Genomic DNA, 21,725 nt, shown 5'->3' with positions numbered 1-21,725 from the left:
TCACTCTCACCCCACCTCTCACCTATGATCTGAACCTCACAGTGCCTTCTTTCTTTCTTACCAAAACCCAAACACACATTGAAAATCTACCTCTACCATACATGTCAAAAGCTCACTCCCCGTAATTTCTATCCCTTTATTTCATTCTGTTTATGCATGTTTTTGCACATAACCTGTTACTTTTTTGTTGTTTTGCACATTGCCTGTTGTTGTTTATTTGCACATCATCTGTTGTTGTTTTTTGCACACTGCCTGTTGTCTCCGTCTTTCTTTTGCTACACAATTGTATTGTTGTTGTTGTGTTTTTTTTCTCTTTGTACTACTTATCTCCGAGAGCTAGCTAAATACCATTTCGTTATACCATATACCATGTATATGAGTGTAATGACAATAAACTTGAACTTGAACTTCAGGCTCTGTCACTGGCAGCTCTGCGACTGCTTTGCTCCTCAGAGCTTGCTTGCCCCCAGCAGGTGCAGATGGAGTCTTGTCCACTTTTCCTGTGTCCGGCGCAAAGCCAGCAGGGTCTCAGGCCTGAGGGGTGGAGCAGCTCTGCCTGCAGTGACCTCAGACACATCGGGCAGTGGGTTAGACTCCCCTGGTATTTCCTGAATCCTGCTCCTCCAGCCTGGTCTTCCTGAGGAGCCCCAGAGAGCTGTGCGGCAGCAGGTACAGATGAGCGGGTCTTAAAAGTCAGGATATTTTGAGAAAACAATTTGCCAGAAACTAATAAATTCAGTCTGGGAACTGGCCTCAGCAGGAGCATGTCCCAGTGTGTCCCAGTGTGTCCCAGTGTGGGTCTGTGTGGGTCTGTGTGTCTGTGTGCCCGAGGCTGCATCCTACAGCCTCTCCCGAAATTCCAGTTTTAGAGATACAAGAGACCTCAGCTGACAAGACAAACAGGTTTGCTGAGACCAAAGAGTCTGAGCTGTAGAATAATGCTGTACAGCAGAAGGGCCCAAGCTACAGAGCTAACACAAGTCCACAGCACAGAAACTAGTGCAAATACAGCTCAACCCAGGACAGCTGGTTGGACTGTGACAGAGTGAAGGAGAGGAGAGGAGAGGAATAGTAAGTCACAACAGCACAGAGGAATCAGGAAACAAGTGTGAAGAGTTAAAGGCTGTAATACAGAGACAATCAAGTCACAGAAGAACAACAGATGTTCCCAGGAACCAACACACATTGTGCATGAAGGAGTTCAGGTGGGGAGCTGCGTCAGTATGCGTAGGCTGCAGAGGAACAAGTAAAGGTTAATTCCTGCTGAGAAGAGAAGAAAAGAAACAATGTTTTGGCTGTGGAGCGAGAGAGGAAATCACGAGAGGATTATACTTCCCTCTCGAAGAAGCCGAAGAAGACTCCACAGCCGAAACGTTCTTTTCTTCTCTTTTCAGCAGGAATAAACCTTCACTTGTTCCCTTGGACAGAAAATAGCAACAGTGCTGCAGTGCCCTTTAGTGCCACAAGCCATCCAGGAGCCCGGCTGGCGTCTGAGAGCCCTAGAGAGCTCGGCCTCAGAAGCTCGGCCTCCAGACCAGCCAGGACAGACAGGGCTCCACACCTCGAACCCGCGTCTCCCAGGCTCGACACCCCCAGCCTGTCTGGACAGTGTCTGTGGCTGTGAGGGTTAAAGTGCCTTTTCAGAATGTTTTTTAAAAAGTTCTTTAGATAAATGTTTGAAGTGCAAATTCTGAATATCTTTATATAATAATTAAAATAATCTGTAAACTAATCTCCCTAATAAAAACACCCACCCTACTGAAACTAAACTCCATTGCACCAGTAGTGAGGAAGAGGACTCTCTCTCAATAGAAATTCAAAGAGCTTTACTGGCATGACCAGTTAATTACAGTGCTAATTAATAAACACAAAATCATCCCCTCCCAGTATCTCCAGACAGGCTCTGTGTGCTCTTCGATCTCTGACTAGCAATGTTCCCCTGACGTCTTCACTTCACTGAAGCAGAAAACTTATAAAATCTGCATCTTGAACTTAATTTCCGCGTTGCTGACACCTGGAGAAGGCCTTTGGATCTCTGGTATAGCGAGACTGGGAGGACCTTGCCTGCCCTATAGGAGGCGCTGTGCCGCAAGAGGACAGTGCGTTTATCACAGTAATAATTCTGCAAAGGTTTCCCACAGGTTCGTGTAAATGACCACCAGCTCTCCCTCACTGCAGTTCAGCACTGTAGGGACAAGCGCTATCTAACTACACGGGTAAATCAGAATGAAAAATTCATTGAGGTGATTTTAAAGTTGCAATTACTTTAAAAAGAGGCCTGATTAAGACCCGTTTCCAGAGCTGCTGTGTCCATGGGCTAAAGGCAGACGCTTCCCTGCTCAGACAGGGAGTCTAGTTGTCCGGCTGACCAGGGAGAAGGAGGTCCAGGTCTTGATAAGTTATAATATGTCAGACAGAACTAGAAGCAGAGCGATACAGTGTGTGTGGAGTCACAGCCAAGTGCTGGATTCGAACTCGAGGACCCTGCTTCCCCTCCCGCCAGCCTGGGGCCCTTCAGTCTTGCTCCGCGGGCGAGCCTCCTGGTGTCTGTCCACGTGTGTCCAGCGCCCACTTCTGAATCTTCCCGCTGCCGAACGCCGAGAAGATCAGAGCTCCTGCAGCGTTGATCGCGGCCGAGAGGTAGAACACTTCTCTCCACCCCGCGAGTGAACGCTGAGAGAGAGGGAGGGAGAGAGGGACTTCAGCCTCACGCAGGGCATCGAGGGCCAGCGTGAGGTCAGCGTGATTCAGTGTGATGTCAGCGAGAGGTCAGCGAGAGGACACTGGTTACCTCTGTAGTCAGATACCCCACCACAATGGGTGCCACGATCCCAGGAATTGTCCCAAAGGTGTTTGTTATTCCTAACAACACTCCTGCATATCTGAGAGAAAAACAAAGGTTTATTTTTTAATTTTTATCAAAGATTTTGATCTTTGGAGCCAAAGATTTCCATGGTCAAAGCTGGAAAAGGGAGGGAGAGACGGGGTGCTGGGGGGAGCAGAGCAGACCGAGGTGCGATGTCGATCTGGTTGATGTAGACTCCGGCTGAGCTGCTCCCTCCCAGGCTGGAGGACAAGGTGAGGAAGATCACTGCCGCCATGCTGTTACAGCCGATAAACCCCACAGCCACAAGGAACACCGCCGGCAGCAACATTCCTGAGGAGAGAGCAGGGTTCACACACTACAGAGAGAGAGGGGCAGAGTGGCAGAGTGGCTCAGGATCTGCGCCTGTGGCTGGAAGGTTGCCGGTTCAAATCCCGCGGCCGGCAGAGGAATCCTACTCCGTTGGGCCCCTGAGCAAGGCCCTTAACCCCAACTGCTCCAGGGGCGCTGTATAAATGACTGACCCTGCGCTCTGACCCCCAGCTTCTCTCTCTGTCTGTGTGTCTCATGGAGAGCAAGCTGGGGTATGTGAAAAGACAGATTCCTCATACAAGAAAATGTAAACAGCCAATAAAGTGATCTGCAGTGTGAGTGTGCACTAATACTGACAGAGAGAGAGGAGTTTAAACCCAGTGCAATACAATGGAAATGAGGGACAGAGGAATGGGAGAAAGAAGACAGAAGAGGAGCTGAAGGTAGAGAGAGACACAGAATGACCACACCCTGGCCATAGAAACTGGACACAGGTAGACCTGGCTGCCCAGAGAGGACAGGCTCAGTGCCCACAGCCTGGCCAGAGAGACTGGACACAGGCAGACCTGGCTGTCCAGAGAGGACAGGCTGTGCTCCCACTGCCAGCGGGGAGAAATAGAGACAGACACTGTGACAGATATTCTGGGATTAGAGAAACATTCTTCCCTAAATTCAGGAATCTAATCCCAGAATTCCCACACCTTCCAGAATCACAAGGAATCCCAATCCTACTGGGAGAGGGAGGAGGGAACTCAGCTGAACTGTCAGCCCAGTATGTGATCTCCTGTCACAGCCTGAGGAAAAGTGAGTCTGTCTCTTAATAAAAACAGTGTCTGTATTGTAAATGTCAGTAGATGTTGTGTTCATTGTATGTGCTTTGGCAACACGGAAATTCATTGGTCTTGCCAGTACAGCTTCTTGAATTGAAATGACGCCCACATTACAGCTGTGTAAGGCTGACATCTGGTGGACACAACTGGTATCACACAAGCAGCGCTTTAGCACTTAGGCAGTTTCACAGTAAAAAGGATCTCTAACCCCTAATCCAAACCACTTCTCGCCTTCCGTCTCCCCCGGCCTGGGGGGAAGGGGGGTGAGATGGACTTCCTCTGCCCCTGCTCCTACCTGTAAGGGTGAAGATCTTGCGCACAGCAGTGGTGCTCAGCAGCGCCCTCTCCAGGAGGCAGTCAGCCAGCACCCCGGACAGCACCGCCGACAGCCAGGCACCCAGGTAGGGCAGAGCGGACAGGAACCCGTTCTGCCCAGAGAGAGGGAGAGACGCAGTGACTCCCCGATACTGACCCCCTGACCCCGGCTGCCAGCCCCACTGCGCGGCCGCGCCCTGCCTCACCTCCCCGATGTTGAAGCGCAGGATGGTGTCCATGTAGGTGGGCAGGGAGGTCAGCAGGGTGTAGTAGGACCAGTTGGCACAGATCTGGGCGATGATGATGGACCACAGGGGCAGGGAGAGCAGCATGGGCACCAGGGGCACTGACCAGCCGTGGGACCCACCCTGAGAGAGGGGCAAGGGGGAGGGGGTGAGCCCACAGAGTGACAGACTGGCGCAGAGCTAGTGGATACAGAGAGAGAGAGAGAGAGACTGGCACACAGCTAGAGAGAGAGAGAGAGAGAAACTGGGGGGTCAGAACAGACAGACTCAGAAGAGACAGACACAGCCAGAGCAGTGACCTCTGTGCCGATGGTTCGAGTGATGTAATCCCTCTCCTGCTCGCTGATTCGCCGGTGAGACCGAGGGTCATCTGATACCAAGAGGAACCAGAACACGGCCCACAGACAGCCGGCGCCACCTGGAAGGGGAGCACAGGTTGACATAGAGACCACAAATGGGCTCATGCAGTGTCAAGAGTGTCAGTGTGAGTTGCAGTGGCTCAGGGGTTGGGGGTCAAGGGTCAGCTCCAGTGTGGTGACTGCCACACCTGAGGCCCCAGCATGTAACCCAGAGACAGCACTTCGCCAGATCAGGAGCGTGCGTTTCAGGATCTGCCACTGTCAGCTTGCGGAACCGCTCTCTGCTCCTAAGATGTGCAGGTGTCGCTTGGTCGGTCCCTAAAACCAGTCCTTCACAGAGGTATTAGTTCCCAAAAGGTCTTCAGCTCCTCTTCTCCCCAGAGGAACAATTCATCTGTCCTCTGTTCTCCGAATTCTCCACTTCTCTTCCTTCCCAATATAAACATCTCTGCCTGGCAGGGACAGGGACAGGGACAGTACCACTACCAGGGACAGGGACAGTACCAGGTTCAGGGTCAGTACCAGTACCAAGGACAGAAACAGGGTCAGGATCAGTACTAGTACCAGTACCAGGGTCAGTGTGTACTCCTCACCAAAGCAGTAGAAGACAGCTGGCCAGCCCAGAGTGCGACAGATGAAGCCGGTCAGGGGCAGAGCTACAAAGGCACCAAAATTGGACCCGGCGCCAGAGAAGGAAATGAGCCGCGACCTCTCCAGGGGGGGTGCCCAGCAGGCCCACATCGCCATCATGGCAGGGAAAGTCACGCCCTGCGGACAGGGAGACGGCACGTCACTACAGAGAGCCAGCCACTGGACAGGACCGGTCAGTGTCCCGGCAGGACCGCTGGCCCCACACAGACTCCTGCCCCCTCTCTTCTCCTTGAACTGGACCGGTCAGTGTCCCGGCAGGACCGCTGGACCCACACAGAGACTCCTGCCCCTCTCTTCTCCTTGATACCCCCCTATCTCTTCTCCCTCACCCCTCACCTCTCCAAAGCCCTCCATCGCTCGCAGTGCAAACAGCCAGGGGACCCCCATCTGGGCAGCAAGAGGGGTGAGGAGGGTGAGGACAGCAGTGCCCAGCACGCCCCCTCCCAGGAACCAGCGACCCCCCAGGTGGCCAGACAGGTAACCCCCAGGGATCTGGGTCAGGATGTAGCCAATGAAGAAAGCGCCCAGCAGCAGCCCCTGAGTGGCAGAGTCCCAGAGGAACCGAGGCACCTGGGATAGAGGAGGAGGAGTACATGAGAGATAGTGTACAGGCCTGAGAGAGGAGGAGGAGTACATGAGAGATAGTGTACAGGCCTGAGAGAGGAGGAGGAGTACATGAGAGATAGTGTACAGGCCTGAGAGAGGAGGAGGAGTACATGAGAGATAGTGTACAGGCCTGAGGGAGGAGGAGGAGAACATGAGAGATACTGTACAGGCCTGAGAGAGAGAGAGAGAGAGAGAGAGAGAGAGAGAGAGAGAGAGAGAGAGAGAGGAGAGAGCGATCCACACACTCACCGGGAGAGGAGAGCGATCCACACACTGAGAGAGGAGAGAGATCCATACACTGAGAGAGACCCACACACTGATAGAGGAGAGAGACCCACACACTGAGAGAGACCCACACACTGAGAGGGGAGAGAGGAGAGAGACCCACACACTGAGAGAGATCCACACACTGAGAGAGATCCACACACTGAGAGAGGAGAGAGGAGAGAGACCCACACACTGAGAGAGGAGAGAGGAGTACATGAGAGATAGTGTACAGGCCTGAGAGAGGAGGAGGAGAACATGAGAGATAGTGTACAGGCCTGAGGGAGGAGGAGGAGAACATGAGAGATACTGTACAGGCCTGAGAGAGAGAGGAGAGAGCGATCCACACATTCACCGAGAGAGGAGAGAGATCCATACACTGAGAGAGATCCACACACTGAGAGAGGAGAGAGATCCACACACTGAGAGAAATCCACACACAGAGAGAGGAGAGAGATCCACACACAGAGAGATCCACACACTGAGAGAGACCCACACACTGAGAGAGACCCACACACTGAGAGAGACCCACACACTGAGAGAGGAGAGAGACCCACACACTGAGAGAGACCCACACACTGAGAGAGGAGAGAGACCCACACACTGAGAGAGACCCACATACTGAGAGAGGAGAGAGACCCACACACTGAGAGAGGAGAGAGACCCACACACTGAGAGAGGAGAGAGACCCACACACTGAGAGAGGAGAGAGACCCACACACCGCTGGCGGCTCCTCTGAGCCGCTGCTGTTGGCGTCTCCGGAAGGCGCAGGGCACGCCTCTCTGGAAGACTGGTTGTTGCTTGGTGGGACAGTGGACACGTTGACCATGGCCACCATGGCGACGCTGAGATTGACGCGCAGCGCGTAAACCACGGCGAAGCCCAGGAACATCAGGGTGGCCAGGCCCCAGCGCGCGGAGCAGCAGGCAGGGGGCGCTACAACGCACACAGTAGAGCAATGAGCACCGAACACATCCTGGGTGTGTTGGCATGTGCTCTGAACACACACCAACGCTCAGGAAGACCACTCTACTGCAGACCCCCACAGTGTGACAACGTACATATTACTCAGCAGACTGTCCCAGGGGGAAATGTGCTTTGCAGGCAGGTAAAGGACACAACACATTTAACACAACAGGAGCCCACTCACAGATACCAGACATGCAGGTGTGATAAGAAAGACAATAAGTACTGTAGATGTGAATGACGTCAATTATACAGTCAGCTTTTGAAACTGGGCAGGTAAATAGGAATGGGGAATACAAGACGACTGATCTGAATCTCGGCAGTCTAAACACGCCCAGATGGGAGGTCAGATTCACTGTGAACGGGGTGGACATGGAGCGGATGAGCTGAGGTCATGGTGGGGTCACAGCGAGGTCATGGCGGGGTCATGACCCCGTGCCCACAGAGCCAACACGGACGGCACCCGTCCCCTAGTCCACGTACCAGGCTCCGCCGGCTCGCCATCCAGGAGGGGCGTGGCCTCCTCATCGCAGCTGTTGCAGTTCACAGAGCCGCGGGAGACCAGCGCCATGGCGACCAGCAAGGCGGGGTCAGGGGTCCCGGCGGGGCGCTGGACTCATCGTCTGCAGGCCTCCCGCCAAATGGCTCCAGTCAGAGCCGGACAGTCTGCCACAGTCCAGCTGTTAACACTGGGAACCAGAGCTCTCCTGGGGAACAATAAGGGAACAAACATCTCCGGAACAGAACTCGAGAACCGGATTATCACCTCCATCCTGCAGCCTGGCAGCTCTACAACCTGGCGAGGATCTGGCCTGCTGACAGCCACAGGCAGAGCACTGAGCTCCACTGACTCCCACCCCACCAAAAGAGCAAAAGCAGAACCATCTCATCTGAAAGATTCTCGGCTCTGGTCCCCACAGCACAGTAACACACACACACACAAACACAAAACGGGGCCATGAGAAAGCGCATACAGACCGAGTGAGGAAGGAGACAGAAGTCTCCCACTAATTTTTTTAAATAATTTTTTATTAAATGTGTAAAGAATTTACAAATACAAATACAATCAGAGGATCAAATTAGGTACAAGAGAACAAACACAAACAGAAAACTAAACAGTTAACCGCCAGAGGTAATAAGTAAGTTATATGATTAAATTGTATTTTTTACATATATCATATGTTTTCCGTGCTTTATTATTTCTCACATTTTTAATAAAATTTAAACAGTGTTTTAGCTCCACCTCAAAAGAACTAAAAAGGGGAGTATTATTAGACCATTTGGATTTATGGATGTGGAATTTACCAAGAATGATAAATAAATTGACTATAAATAAATGCTCTTTTTCCAAATTTTCTACTAAACAGTACAATAAAATGTCAAAATCCTTCAATCTAAAAAACACCTTTAACTGTCTCCCACTAATTCACAAGCTGCACACGGGCACGTCGGCCCTGCTCCCCGCCGGGACATCCGCACGGCTCGGCGCTCGAGTCTTACCTAAGACAGGCGGGAGGGTGAGGGGGTATCCGGTCCGGACTCTCTGATCGACACTTCAGTACCCCAAAAGCACAGCCGCATCACTCCCAGCTGATCAACTCCCTGCCGGTCAGAGTTCTGCGGTTTGGACGAAGAGATCGGCGGTCACATGACCTGCCAAAGTCCCCGGTCACATGACCTGCCAAAGTCCCCGGTCACATGACCTGCCAAAGTCCCCGGTCACATGACTGGAAAGGGGTGGGGCTTCTGGTCCAAGCACACGTGACAAGGAAGCGGACCCATAATAAGAGGAAATATTACACAGAAAACAGAACTGCGAACTGCTTTTAAGGGAAGTGTTATCTAAAATTGATACGTGATACTGCAGAGCACTGATTGCGCAAAATAATTTATTGAAGAGAGCGGTGTGGACAAAGACGCGCCAGTGAGCTACTCCGTCCTCGTCACACGCACCGCTCTTCCGTGTTTTGGTGGACTTCCGCAGAGTCTAGTCCTCGCTCTTCCCGGACGGGCCCTGCATCACCATGGCAACCTCGCCTCTCCTCCGCCTGCTCTTCGGAACCGGACCGCTGCTCGCTGCCCTGCTCGGCTTGGCTCGGGGCTCCAACGCCACGGTCCCGCTGGTGCTGTGGCACGGCATGGGTGAGAGCTGTACCGCCGGTGTCCTGGGGATGATGACGGGGATGAGAATGAGGACGTTAAGTGTCGAGTTCCTGGAAAGCGCAGGAGCAGTGAAGAAAAGCTGTAGACGTCGTGCCGCCAAAACCGGCCCAGGAAGGTTTTCTAGACTCCTGGTTGCCACCGGCTGCACTAACTGAAACAGCCGCTCGCTTCCTGTTTCTGTCGCTAGTGCTCTCAGTAATAAGGGGCTCGCTGAGACCAATACAGGGATGCCAGTGCCGTCTCCTCAGCTGGGTACTAGGCCGTGTGTAGCCCCGCAGTAATCCGAGGGTGACGGTGTCCCTGGAGCGGCTCAAGAGCGGGGCATCTGCGTGTCGACTCCACTGTAACAGCAGTGTGGCCACATACCCAGTCCCAGCATTATTACAAACCTGCAGTTACTGTAATAACATCGTAATGAAGCACTGCAACACTCCAGCAGTGCCACAGCCTCACCCTGCTGTCTCCCCAGGGGACAGCTGCTGTAACCCCCTCAGCATGGGTGCGATAAAGAAAATGGTGGAAGTGAAGATCCCAGGGATATATGTCCTATCGCTGAAGATCGGAGACAGCATTGTCCAGGTAATCCCTGGGGATCCACCCCTCTCCTTGTGCTACTGCTCTTCTCTCCCAGTCTCCCTGTGCTAATTCTCTCTCTCTCCCTCTGTCCAGGACACAGAGAACAGCTTTTTCATGGATGTCAATGCGCAGGTCTCCCTGGTGTGTGCCCAGCTGTCCCGGGACCCCCAGCTAAAGGGGGGCTACAATGCCATGGGTTTCTCGCAGGGGGGTCAATTCCTGTGAGTGAGGGGGGCTGTGGAATCAGGCTGAGCCTGGGGATGAGCGTGGCGTTCAGGGTGAGTGAGCGTGGCGTTCAGGGGTCCTGAAATCTCTTCCCTCCCTCTCCCTGCAGGAGAGCTGTGGCCCAGCGATGTCCCTCCCCACCAATGAGGAACCTCGTCTCAGTGGGGGGTCAGCACCAAGGTAAGAGCACCCCGAGGCCCACAGCACGGCCGCCCCGGCCCGACTCGGCCCGTCTCACCCCTCCTCTCCCCGGCAGGAGTGTACGGCCTCCCTCGCTGCCCGGGAGAGAGCTCTCACATCTGCGACTGGATCCGCAAGATGCTGAACTCTGGCGCCTACACCCCCCTCGTGCAGAACCAGTGAGTGTCTGCGGAACCGCCAGGCCCGTTTTCCTGTCTGGCTCAGGGGTGGTACTGACCCGTCTCTCTCTCAGTCTGGTCCAGGCGCAGTACTGGCACGACCCCCTGAACGAGGACCTGTACAAGACCCACAGCCTCTTCCTCGCTGACATCAACCAGGAGAGGGTCAGTCTGTCCGTCCCCCCACTGCTCCCCTCTCCCACACTGTATGGTGTATTAACCCCTCTCCCACAGTGTAGTAGCCCCTGTGCTTGCTGTAGTGCTGTTTCAATGCAGTGCTCATTAACCCCCGTTTCTCCCAGGTGGTGAATGAGACCTATAAGAAGAATCTCATGTCTCTGAACAAGTTGGTGATGGTGAAGTTCCTGAAAGACAGTATGGTGGATCCTGTGGACTCTGAGGTACATACTGGCAGACTTTACAGACCTCTCAGTGTCAGACACATGCAGACTGTATGATAACCCCTGTTGCTGTAGTCAGATCAGTGTGCTTTTTAACCCCTCTCGTACAGTGGTTTGGGTTCTATGGCCCTGGTCAGGCCAAGGAGACACAGACTCTGCAGGAAAGTGCACTGTACACAGAGGTAAGCACCCTGCCTCACTCTCTGAGCTCCCGTCTCTCTCTCTCGCCCAGCATTCCTGACGCTCTCTCTCTCTCTGCAGGACCGACTGGGGCTGCAGCAGATGGACAAGGCAGGGAAGTTGGTGTTCCTATCCAGTGATGGAGACCACCTGCAGTTCACCGATGAGTGGTTCAACACAAACCTGCTGCCATACCTGCGCTAGCACACCTGCACACACACTCTCCCCCCCGACACACACACACACACTCTCCCCCCCGACACACACACACACACACTCTCCCCCCCGACACACACACACACACACACACTCTCCCCCCCGACACACACACACACACACACTCTCCCCCCCGACACACACACACACACACACACTCTCCCCCACGCACACACACACACACTCTCCCCCCCGACACACACACACACACACTCTCTCCCCCCGCACACACACACACACTCTCCCCCCCGACACACACACACACTCTCCCCCCCGACACACACACACACTCTCCCCCCCGACACACACACACACTCTCCCCCCCGACACACACACACACTCTCCCCCCCGACACACACACACACACTCTCCCCCGCGACACACACACACACTCTCCCCCCCGACACACACACACACACACACTCTCCCCCCGACACACACACACAGCACACACACTCTTCACACACACACACACACACTAACACACCCCGACACACACACACCTGCGCAAGCACACCCCCCCACACACACCTGCGCACACATCTGCAGTAGCACACAAACCTGCACACACTCCCCCCCCCCCCCCCCCCATACCTGCATTGACAAGGCTGCCCCCTACTGGACTACTAACACACTGCAGACATGGCAGATTGGACACTCTGATCAACTAACTCTCCAATCAGGAAGGAGAACACAGGAGTCAAATGTGAATGAATGAACTGATTGCAGCTTAGGTTTGTAGTTTTGTTCTAAGCTTCAAATAAATTTTGATCAATTTCAGTCTCTTCACTGCCTCTTGTTTTGCTACTTCTGCAGTGGCAGGGCTTCAGGGTGGCGTCTGGGCAGACAGTTGGCGCAGGAATAACAGACAGGCCACACGGCGCAGCAACTCCAGGAACATTTTTATTGCGTCTCATTTTTTGAAAAATGTCATCATCCAGTACTGATGAATAAGATTAATATTATTGGATCATAGTGAAAGAAAACCCACACCGAGCTACAGAGGTTAGACAGACAGGCTGACCGGCAGAGCCCCAGACCGACAGTTACGCCCTGCGGTTACACGAAACGGAGCGACACACCTGCCCAAAAGCAGTGCAGAGTGGCTCGCGGCGCGGGCGCTCGCGAACACGAAGCCCCAGAGGGAGGATCGAGCTCTTCCCGGCTCCCATCCCTCTCCGACAGAACCGCAGCTCTGGAGCAACAAACAGGCGCAGAACAGAGACGACGAAAAAAAGATACAAAACAGGGAATGCTGGGAACTATCTGGAATGGAAACAAAGATTTTTTTTGTAATTTTGCTGCAATATTAATTGTGAAAATTAAGCTCCTACCTGCAGGATAACTATAACTTTACTAACCAGTCCTACTTCATAAACATTATTATTAGTTTTGATTGCTGTAAACAGATGCTCAGACAGAGTGAACTATATGGAAAGGTCTTGTACGCTTGGGGTGCCCTTGCATATTTCTGAAAGCCCCCCCCCCACCAACAAGTCCATCACAGAGAAAGACAGAGACACACGCTGGGTAACCCTGGACAGAGCGGGGGGCCCTGTACCCCCATGGACTGAGCAAACAGCCCAGCTGCCCAACCCCCTGTTTGGCAGGAATGGTTCAGCAAATTCAAAGAAAAATGTTGGCAAAACCGTTTAAAATAAAATTGAAAAAAACAGTGCGCTGGTGTCCCATTGGCCAATGTTAATACCCACACCAAAAGCAGAATGAAGCCCTCTCTGGGATTGGCTGGAGGAAGGCACAGCTGTAGCTCTGATTGGGCAATGGCAGGTCAACTCAGCTGCTCTGTGATTGGCTGATTGGTTGGGTGGGTGGCGGTTTTGGGGTGGGGGGAGGGAGATGCAGAAAAGGATGTCATCTACCCGGCAATCTCAGTTGCCGTGGTGACCAGCTTCTTGCCATCCCAAACCGTCTTAAACTGCTCCGGCACAGGCAGCTCCGTCTGCAGCAGGAGGAGAGAGAGAAGCTGTGGAGTCTGTCCTTCGTGCAACACAGCACCCCGTCGCCCCTTGGACTCGCACAGACCCCCCGCCCCGCCCTCCCCACAGCCCCCCAGACACTCACGAAGTCGCCCCCACTCCCAGGCACCAGCACGTTCATCTCCGAGCTCTTGGCACTGACGATCTCGCACTGCAGGGACTGCTCACTCAGGTACACGTGGCACCCATCCGTCTTGTTGATGGAGACAGTGGGCACCTTGCCCATCACCTGCAGAGAGAGGTGTGTGTGAGAGAACAGGGGTGTACAGAGATAAGGTGTGTGTGAGTGCGTATGTATGTGCATGTGAACAGGGGTGTACAGAGAGACAGGGTGCACGCGTGCATGCATGTGAACAGGGGGGTACAGAGAGACAGGGTGCACACGTGCGTGCGTGTGAACAGGGGTGTACAGAGAGGGGGTTCCGTCAGACAGGTCACCTGGATCTTCACATCTCTGGAGTTGATCACTTCCACGATCCCGACTACATCATCAAACACCAGGCCCAGTTTCTTACAGTTATCTGCACGAGACAGAACACACATCTCAACACCTAGTGTGCCCACAGGCAGCAGGTGCACACAGGTGAGACCCCTGCCTCACCCCTCCTTACTGACAGCCTCAGGCCCCTGCCTCACCCCTCCTTACTGACAGCCTCAGGCCCCTGCCTCACCCTCCTGCCTCAGCTCTGCTCACCGACGGTGATGGAGTTGATCTTGCCCTTGACCTGCAGGGTGCTGTTGCTGCACTTGTAGGCGTACACCACCTGCTTGAGCTCGGTGTCGCTGATCACCAGGCCCTGCGCCCCATCCTGGTGCTCCTGCGCAGCGCGAGAGAGAGGGGTTACAGCAGGCCGAGGGCAGGGGCTCCAGCGCGGGCGGGGCAAAGCCTCTTACCACTCGCCACTTCTTGCCCTCGAGCTCCAGGACAGGGAGCTGTTTGCTCTGAGGGGCGGCGGCGGCAGCGGCGGCAGCACCGGAGGGCCGGATCTGGGGCGTGGAGAAGGGCTTGGGCCCGGTGCGGATCGGACCGCCCTGGGACTTCAGAGACGGGTTCTTGTGCGTCTTCTGGTCATCCGATACGTGCTTGAGGCCTGCGCGAGAGGCCAGAGGGTGAGCGTGAGGGCGGGGCTGCTGGGAGCGCTCGCCCCTGCGGGCCCTGCCCGGCCCGGCAGAACTCACCCTTGGTGATGTCAGAGCCCTTGTTCAGCTGGGCGAAGAGGGCAGAGCGGGTGGCGTCCGAGCTGCCCTGGCTGGATGGGGGCAGGACCATTGGGGGGGGCGGGCCTGCGGGGGGCGGGGGAGGGGGGCCGCCAGCAGCCGGGGGCGAAGCAGCAGAGGAGGCCGAAGCCACAGGACCCTGAGAGAAAGGGAGGGGGACAGGGGGTCAGCAAATGTGCGCACAGACACACGCACACTCACGGCGCGGTGAGAGAGCCACGCGCGCACACTCACAGTTTTGCTCCAGCTCATGCCGGTGGTGTGATGCATCTTGATGTAAGCCTGCAGCTCTGTCCAGATGGAGAGGTAGGCCTTCACCCAGTCCACATGCTGCTTATCCCTGGACACAGGCAGACAGAGAGTGAGGGGATCCCAAGACACACTCACACAGAGACACAGACAGCGCACACGCACACACCCTTGTCTTACACACAGGAAGGCTGCCAACATGAAGAGAGCCCACAGACACACACACAGGGCCTACAGCCGCTGGCAGACAGGCGAGCTGAGGGAAATAGACTGACTTGTCCTTGTAGTCCTTGAGGACGCGGTTGGTGTAGAACATGGCAGCATCCTGCATCTCCTTCACATAGGGGCCAGGTTTGGGGGCCTTGGGCAGAGACAGATAGACATGGGGTCAGTGGAGCCGAGACAGATCGCAGGACAGCTCGAGACTCACGGAAGAAAGCCGTGTGCCTGCCCACCAGGAACAGAACCCAAGACCTCAAGACAGCCTCTGGGCTGTGAGGAATATTTCATATTGCCTGTAACCCACCTGACAACCCAGGCCACACCCCCTCTCACAGCAACCCAGCCCTTCGCCATGACAACGCAGCCATCCTCCCCGCCCACCCCGGCCCCCTCACCATGGCGACCCAGCCCAGGGCGGGCACGCTCTCGCTGACCGCGGACAGGTGGTTGAACAGCGGGCTGCTGCGATTCTTCTCTCGGAACGACTGGACCTGCTCGATCACACTGGACACGGGCTGCAGCAGCGAGGTCAGCGTGGCCTGGGGACAGGGGGCACAGAGGGTCACAGCTGTCCTGTCTGCTAGGGACCGACAGTGCTGGAACAACAAGCCGACAAGCTGTGATGGTGCAGAACGCTGTTACTCACGTCAGAGGGCTTCTGGCAGCGGGAGGCTATGACCAGGATCTGTCTCTGTGCAGCGAAAGCCTGCTTTATCATCTCCGCCTGGAGGAAGAGGAGAGGAGCGCTGTTAGGCCTCCAGCCATGACTCACAGAACCTCAGGCAGGTGACGACCACAGAGAGACTCACGTGTTTCTGGACATCGCCCCCTATCTGCTGGCTGAGGGAACAGTACTGAGCCACAGTGCCAGACACCAGGGCATCGAACTCCTGTACGAACTGCACGACTGGGGAGAGAGGGAGGCAAAGCAGGGTTCTTAAGACGAGCGCAAAACACAAAGACCAATCAGCACATCAAGACAGCTCATTCCAGATCTTCAAAACATCTGTCCCAGAACCCAGCAGTACAGCAACACGACGCAGACAGACACACTCCCCACACCCCACTGTACCTGCCCCGGCATCGCCGGCTCCTGGGCTGTCCCCCTGCGACCCCGCCACGGCCTCCAGGCGCCCCACGGCCACCTCCAGCCTCTGCACCAGACTCGCCAGCTCAGCCATTGCCTGCAGGGTGCAAACACACACGTGAGGCCGTTACACTGGCACGATGCACAGCACACTGGCCACACTGGCACTGATACACTGCACAGCGACACACTGGCTCAGAGACACACAGCCATCAATCACTGCGGACAGACGGCTGTCGTGGGAAATGCACTATCAGACAGTCCCACCAGGGGGAGTCAAAGCACCAGGATTACAGACAGGTAGGACAGGGAGAGGAGGGAGGAGGGAGGAATCAGGCTGGGACATGTCTGGGAGGAATGTGACTTATTAGAGTCTCAGGAGAAGGGAATCTCACACACTGAACGATGGGGTAACAGGACACCGCCCCCTCACTTGGGCAAACAGCCCCCCGTCCTCCCACTCCGTCAGGGTGTCAGCTGGTCAGGGCATTAAGATGGGATTGTCCAGTCCAGACTGATTACACTCCTGCTGGCGTCACACACAGAGCTTGTCTGATGAGAGTCGACAGCAGCTCGAGTCTACACGTCCCGATGTCCCTGCCTGTGACCCGAGACGGGGGGCTGCAGAGCCCTGACGCACACAGGGGCAGGGAGACGGGTGAGACTCCCGGGGCTCAGCCGTCTGACCCACTCCAGCGCTGCTTAGTGTCTGCTGTGTCTGTGGACTCGGACATGGAAAGCAACAGGAGCTGCTGGAGATTTCATGCTTGATGTTTTGAATGCATTTGTATAAGCAAATGGACAGAATCTCAGTATAGAACACAGATGCCATGCAGTCCCCTTCTGCTTCAGCAGACAGCTGGACATCGGGTTTCAGAGATCGCCCACATCTGGTCTGAAGCATCAGTATGATGCATGATGACTGCACATGAAGAAACAGCACAGTGCCTGTACACGGAGAGAGGCAGGAGAGGGGAGTGTGCCACTATCACATGGGCTGCTAGTTCTTAGGAGAAACTACCTTACTGAATGGGTAATATAAAATTACACACTCACCTCTTATTGTCTTCATTCGATTACTAATATACAGACATAATTCTGTTTTATTCAGAATCGTATTGTCTTTGGGCAGGCAGGAGTCTGGTTGTAAAAGTCAACACTCTTGGCTGAAGTGCTAAGAAACTGTTCGTTATTTCACATTCTCGAAACAGTGTTGCTCAATGCAGCTCATTCGCTAACACTGCACTGCAGACCCGACACAGGAAAGCAAGAGAGCCTGTGCCTCAGCTGGACCCTCTGCTACAGTCAAGTTCTTACATCAGAGAACACAAGACGGGTCACAGGTAAGAGGGGCTTCTTCTTGTCATGATTCTCTAGATTAATCACTTTGAATTTGTTTTCTGCTTCTACAGTGATTGATAAGCCACTTGTTTTGATATCAAGTGCAAACTTGACCAGAACCAACTGGCCATCAGGCCCAGGACAGCAGTGTATCTGAAGTGGTTCTGGTCCCAGTGATTCTTCCTCCTCCTCTGCCTCCGGGAAGCTGATGACTTCTCCCTTGGTGAACAACAGTCACCTTTTGTACTGAAACAGCCTTTTCTGTAAACGTCTAGGCGACAGTAGAGAATCATGGAAAGAACGGCTTCAATCTGTTGAAAGCAGTGAGACCGGCCTGTAGGACTGGGTCCTGGGTCAGAACCGCCCATCCCGCAGGTTAATAAGGACTGACGAGGCGAATCAGAGGGAGCCCGACTCGAGAGGAGAGATGCAGTCAACTTCCTCCTTTCTGGGACCAGAATGCGAGAGAAACAGGAAGCTGGGTGAGCAGCCGGCCTGGTGTCACCTCTGACAGACTCAGGGTGACTGTCTGGGGTCCTCCTGTCCCCCCGACACCATCAGGGGGCCACCCTGGTCCCCCTGACACCCCACAAGGCCGTCTGGTGTGCACACTGACACCCCAAGACCCTCCTGCTGCTCTCTGGGCTGGGCTGGGGGTGTCAGGTCTCGCCGTGCCCCCCGACCGACTCGGTTTCCCAGGGAAGAGCGCCCAGACTGCACTGGTCACGGCAGGAGCGCCGAGCATCTCTCTCAGCACCGCAGGCTGGGTGACCTGGCTCAGGGACACGCTGGCACGGGACCGAGCCGGCCTCCCGCCCACAGGGAAGTGAATGTTGTGCTCTATCGGCTGGCTGCTGCCTGTGGGGTTTTATCCCCCCGACTGTCGTGCCTGAACACCGTGACCACTGTCCAGCACAGGCCGGCTGTCCCGCGAGCCCACGCAGGCAGCAGCCGCGGTGGAACTAGGCCAGCCGGCACTGCGCCCCACGCGTGACGTGCTCTCCCACAGCCCGTGCGCTGTCCGTCCTGAAGGATGGACTTCGGACGACCCGTTCTGGCAAAACAAGCCCGACCTCGCCAGAAGCCACGCCTGCAGACACCGGCCCGGCCCGATTGCAGCTCTGTCTGAGCCGGAACCGGCCTGCGACAGCGCAGGACATGAACTGCGCAGACTAAAGCAGGGTTCCGCTTCGGGTCCGACACGCCCACTTGCACCCCGAACCCCGAACCCCGAACCCCACTCTGAGCGCGTCTTGGCGAAAACACCGACGGCTGCGGGCTGAGGTCCGGCAGCGCAGTAACGCAAACGGAGCTTGACTTCAGCGCAGTCTCGAGCGCCACCGAACCGCACCGGCCCCGCTTCCTGTCCGCGCACCGACCCTCGGCATCATCGCCAACAGCGCGATCGCTAATGCATCAACACCAGACACCCCTCCGCCACCGGCACCGCTCCCCACCCCACGCCACCGCCCGCCACGCAGACCCCGCTCACCTTATCGGTCTCCTCTCGCTGGGGGGTAAATCAGTCTCGCTGTTTTACAGAAGTCTCCTGTCGCTCCCTCACTCCTTCGGCGTCTCTCTTCCGGTCGGGAAACTCCCAGTAGGCACCGCGGCCGCCTTCCGCCCTGCGCCGCGCTACGCCGCTCTTGCCTTATAAGGAAGAGAGTCGCCGCTGTGTCTGGCTGCGTGCTCGCTGTGCGTGTTGGAACACTATGCAGGGCAGTTGTGCTGTATGCCTTCCCAAGCGCCTTCCAGCCCCCTCACTCTTACTGTGCTGTATGTGCAATCATGTCTGACACGGCTGCAGCAGGCGGGCTGCTGCACAACACATTACACAACACCTGGATTTGAATGTGAGTTTGCATGTTGCACTGCAGTGGGGGAGGGGTGGGGTGATAGTCACACCTGCACGGCATTCCTGGAGCGGGGAGACTTGTCTCTGATACAGCAGACTGACCAGGGGAGACTTGTCTCTGATACAGCAGACTGACCAGGGGAGACCTGTCTATGTCCAGCTCAGACAGTGCTACAGAGGGAGTCCAGAGCCCCCCAGAACAAATTCCTCTTCCTTCAGATGGGCCTGCCTGAACCCGTCACAGCCTCGCCCTCAGTGAGCACATGGCTGCCGATTGTGCTGCTCTGTCCCGGACTCTGCTGTTGCCACGGTGGCCTCTCCTCTTCGCACAAGCTGAGCTATTGACCCAGCCCCAGACGCCTCAATATTAGAGCTGCTGGCTGCACTCCTGGGACAGGCTGGCCTGGGACTCCTCTCCCTCATTAAACACACATCTAGTTAGCCTGGCTCAGCTGCGCCCTCTCTCCTCCCCTGTCTGTCGGGGTCTGGAGGCGGCTGCTGTGCTCTAACTTTAGGAGCCATGACTCAGCGTGGAAACTGCAGCACAGAGGGAGGGAGACTGTTTACCTCTACATCAACACCCTGATCACTGCCATCTGTGCATCAGGAACAGTGATCCTGGGATCTCCGGGTAGATCCTAGCGATCTGCCCAGGTGCCTGTAGCAGAGACCTGTCCCATGAGAGGGAAGTGTGTTATACATTAGAAATACGAGACGGGTGGAACAGAGCCTGAGGCTATAGAAAAAATACCAGGAAATACTGAGACAAGTGCAGAACTGAAGTCAAGGGAAATGTGTTTAGATTGCAGCATGTTGAGACTTACTGTGAAATGCTTTGGTCACTAAATTACACACAGGATGTTGGTGCTCTGGAATCAGACTGAAGACTCGTAAGGGAAAGATTGCTTACAGTAAATGTCAACAGGAGCTGCACAGAAAGAACTGAAACGTGTTCCTCGCACACGGAGGCAGCTTGTGTAGCAGCTAGAGTCTCTCTGGGTCAGTGTCCACCAGCTCTGTCTGCCCACTCTTCCTGGAACACTGCTCAGGCTCTCTCACATCCCCCGGGGATCCCTTATGAACGGCAGTGCTGACTTGGCATTTTCCTTCCCGATTAATTATCTGTTTGTTTCTTTCTGTTTTTTTCTTTGAGTGTGTGCAGCAAAGTGTCATGACTACAATCCTCAAAGCAACAGAAAGTGAAAGCTGTGCCAGTTTCTCAATATTTTTGCAGGGTATTTAGGACAGAAATCAGTTTTTCTTTACACAAAGGGTGGTGGGGGTCTGGAGCAGTTTCCCAGCTGAGCTGTTAAAGCTGCAACCCTGAGATTCCCCAAGAGGCGTCTGGACAGGAACCACAGATTCATACACTAGCAGCCAGCTAAGAGGAGGTTCGAATGGCTCGTCTGCAAGCTTTCTTGTACTCCATCATGTCGGAGAGGGAGAGTTATGTTTCCCGTTATTAATTACAGTTTCCCAGAGACAATTTTAATTTGATCTTTGCACCTGCTGGTTGCTCAGGGGACCTCTGTTTTTTAACAGTGCTGAAGTCTCTCTAGACCTGAACAACACCCAACAGCCCAGTCCTGTGTGCAGTCAGTCTGTTACCATGTCTCAGGACTGTAAAACTGTACAGTGTGCAGTCAGTCTGGTACCGTGTCTCTGTACAGTTTTACAGTCCTGTGTGCAGTCTGTTACTGTATCTCTGTACAGTTTTACAGTCCTGTGTGCAGTCTGTTACTGTGTCTCTGTACAGTTTTACAGTCCTGTGTGCAGTCGGTTACCGTGTCTCTGTAGTTTTACAGTCCAGTGTGCAATCAGTCTGGTACCGTGTCTCTGTACAGTTTTACAGTCCAGTGTGCAGTCAGTCTGGTACCGTGTCTCTGTACAGTTTTACAGTCCTGTGTGCAGTCTGTTACTGTCTCTCTGTACAGTTTTACAGTCCAGTGTGCAGTCAGTCTGGTACCGTGTCTCTGTACAGTTTTACAGTCCTGTGTGCAGTCAGTCTGGTACCGTGTCTCTGTACAGTTTTACAGTCCAGTGTGCAGTCAGTCTGGTACCGTGTCTCTGTACAGTTTTACAGTCCTGTGTGCAGTCAGTCTGGTACCGTGTCTCTGTACAGTTTTACAGTCCTGTGTGCAGTCAGTCTGGTACCGTGTCTCTGTACAGTTTTACAAACCTGTGTGCAGTCTGTTACCGTCTCTCTGTACAGATCTGCTGTTTTGTGACAAAACTCTCTCATTATTCGCAGCTCTGGAATCAG

The 21,725-nt window shown here is 54.7% G+C and overlaps 3 protein-coding genes across 5 annotated transcripts; 1 reads left to right on the top strand and 2 right to left on the bottom strand.

Annotated features, from left to right (window-relative positions):
* Nucleotides 1-1,805: 1,805 nt before the first annotated feature.
* LOC102697740 (sialin) lies at nt 1,806-9,034 on the bottom strand. 3 transcript variants are annotated; one of them, XM_006631311.3, is made up of 11 exons: nt 8,874-9,034; nt 7,857-8,080; nt 7,129-7,343; nt 5,873-6,106; nt 5,479-5,653; nt 4,826-4,944; nt 4,488-4,649; nt 4,262-4,394; nt 3,010-3,157; nt 2,792-2,882; nt 1,806-2,673 (listed from the first exon to the last, which is right to left on the bottom strand). In XM_006631311.3, the coding sequence occupies exons 2-11, from the start codon at nt 7,942-7,944 to the stop codon at nt 2,515-2,517; spliced, it is 1,524 nt and encodes a 507-aa protein (XP_006631374.2). In that variant the 5' UTR covers nt 7,945-8,080; nt 8,874-9,034; the 3' UTR covers nt 1,806-2,514. The 3 variants fall into 3 exon arrangements, with proteins under 3 accessions (XP_006631374.2, XP_069051588.1, XP_069051587.1); XM_069195487.1 differs by lacking the exon at nt 7,129-7,343; XM_069195486.1 differs by lacking the exons at nt 7,129-7,343; nt 7,857-8,080; nt 8,874-9,034 and adding an exon at nt 6,392-6,930.
* An 81-nt stretch (nt 9,035-9,115) lies between these two features.
* Nucleotides 9,116-11,512, top strand: ppt1 (palmitoyl-protein thioesterase 1 (ceroid-lipofuscinosis, neuronal 1, infantile)). Its single transcript, XM_015348507.2, has 9 exons — nt 9,116-9,515; nt 10,006-10,115; nt 10,206-10,333; nt 10,447-10,517; nt 10,594-10,696; nt 10,771-10,861; nt 10,999-11,097; nt 11,208-11,279; nt 11,359-11,512. Exons 1-9 carry the CDS (start codon nt 9,398-9,400, stop codon nt 11,479-11,481), a joined length of 915 nt encoding a protein of 304 aa, XP_015203993.1. The 5' UTR covers nt 9,116-9,397; the 3' UTR covers nt 11,482-11,512.
* Nucleotides 11,513-12,378: 866 nt separating this feature from the next.
* Nucleotides 12,379-19,244, bottom strand: cap1 (CAP, adenylate cyclase-associated protein 1 (yeast)). The gene is made up of 13 exons (XM_069196222.1): nt 19,100-19,244; nt 16,252-16,363; nt 15,989-16,086; nt 15,826-15,903; nt 15,575-15,718; nt 15,233-15,318; nt 14,943-15,048; nt 14,670-14,847; nt 14,385-14,581; nt 14,185-14,308; nt 13,929-14,011; nt 13,576-13,719; nt 12,379-13,453 (listed from the first exon to the last, which is right to left on the bottom strand). Exons 2-13 carry the CDS (start codon nt 16,358-16,360, stop codon nt 13,370-13,372), a joined length of 1,431 nt encoding a protein of 476 aa, XP_069052323.1. The 5' UTR covers nt 16,361-16,363; nt 19,100-19,244; the 3' UTR covers nt 12,379-13,369.
* Nucleotides 19,245-21,725: the final 2,481 nt, after the last annotated feature.

This window comes from Lepisosteus oculatus, chromosome 11 (genome assembly GCF_040954835.1).
Source record: "Lepisosteus oculatus isolate fLepOcu1 chromosome 11, fLepOcu1.hap2, whole genome shotgun sequence".
Taxonomy (NCBI): domain Eukaryota; kingdom Metazoa; phylum Chordata; class Actinopteri; order Semionotiformes; family Lepisosteidae; genus Lepisosteus; species Lepisosteus oculatus.
The sequence above is the reverse complement of the archived record's forward strand: the minus strand, read 5'-3'. Positions and strand labels throughout refer to the sequence as shown.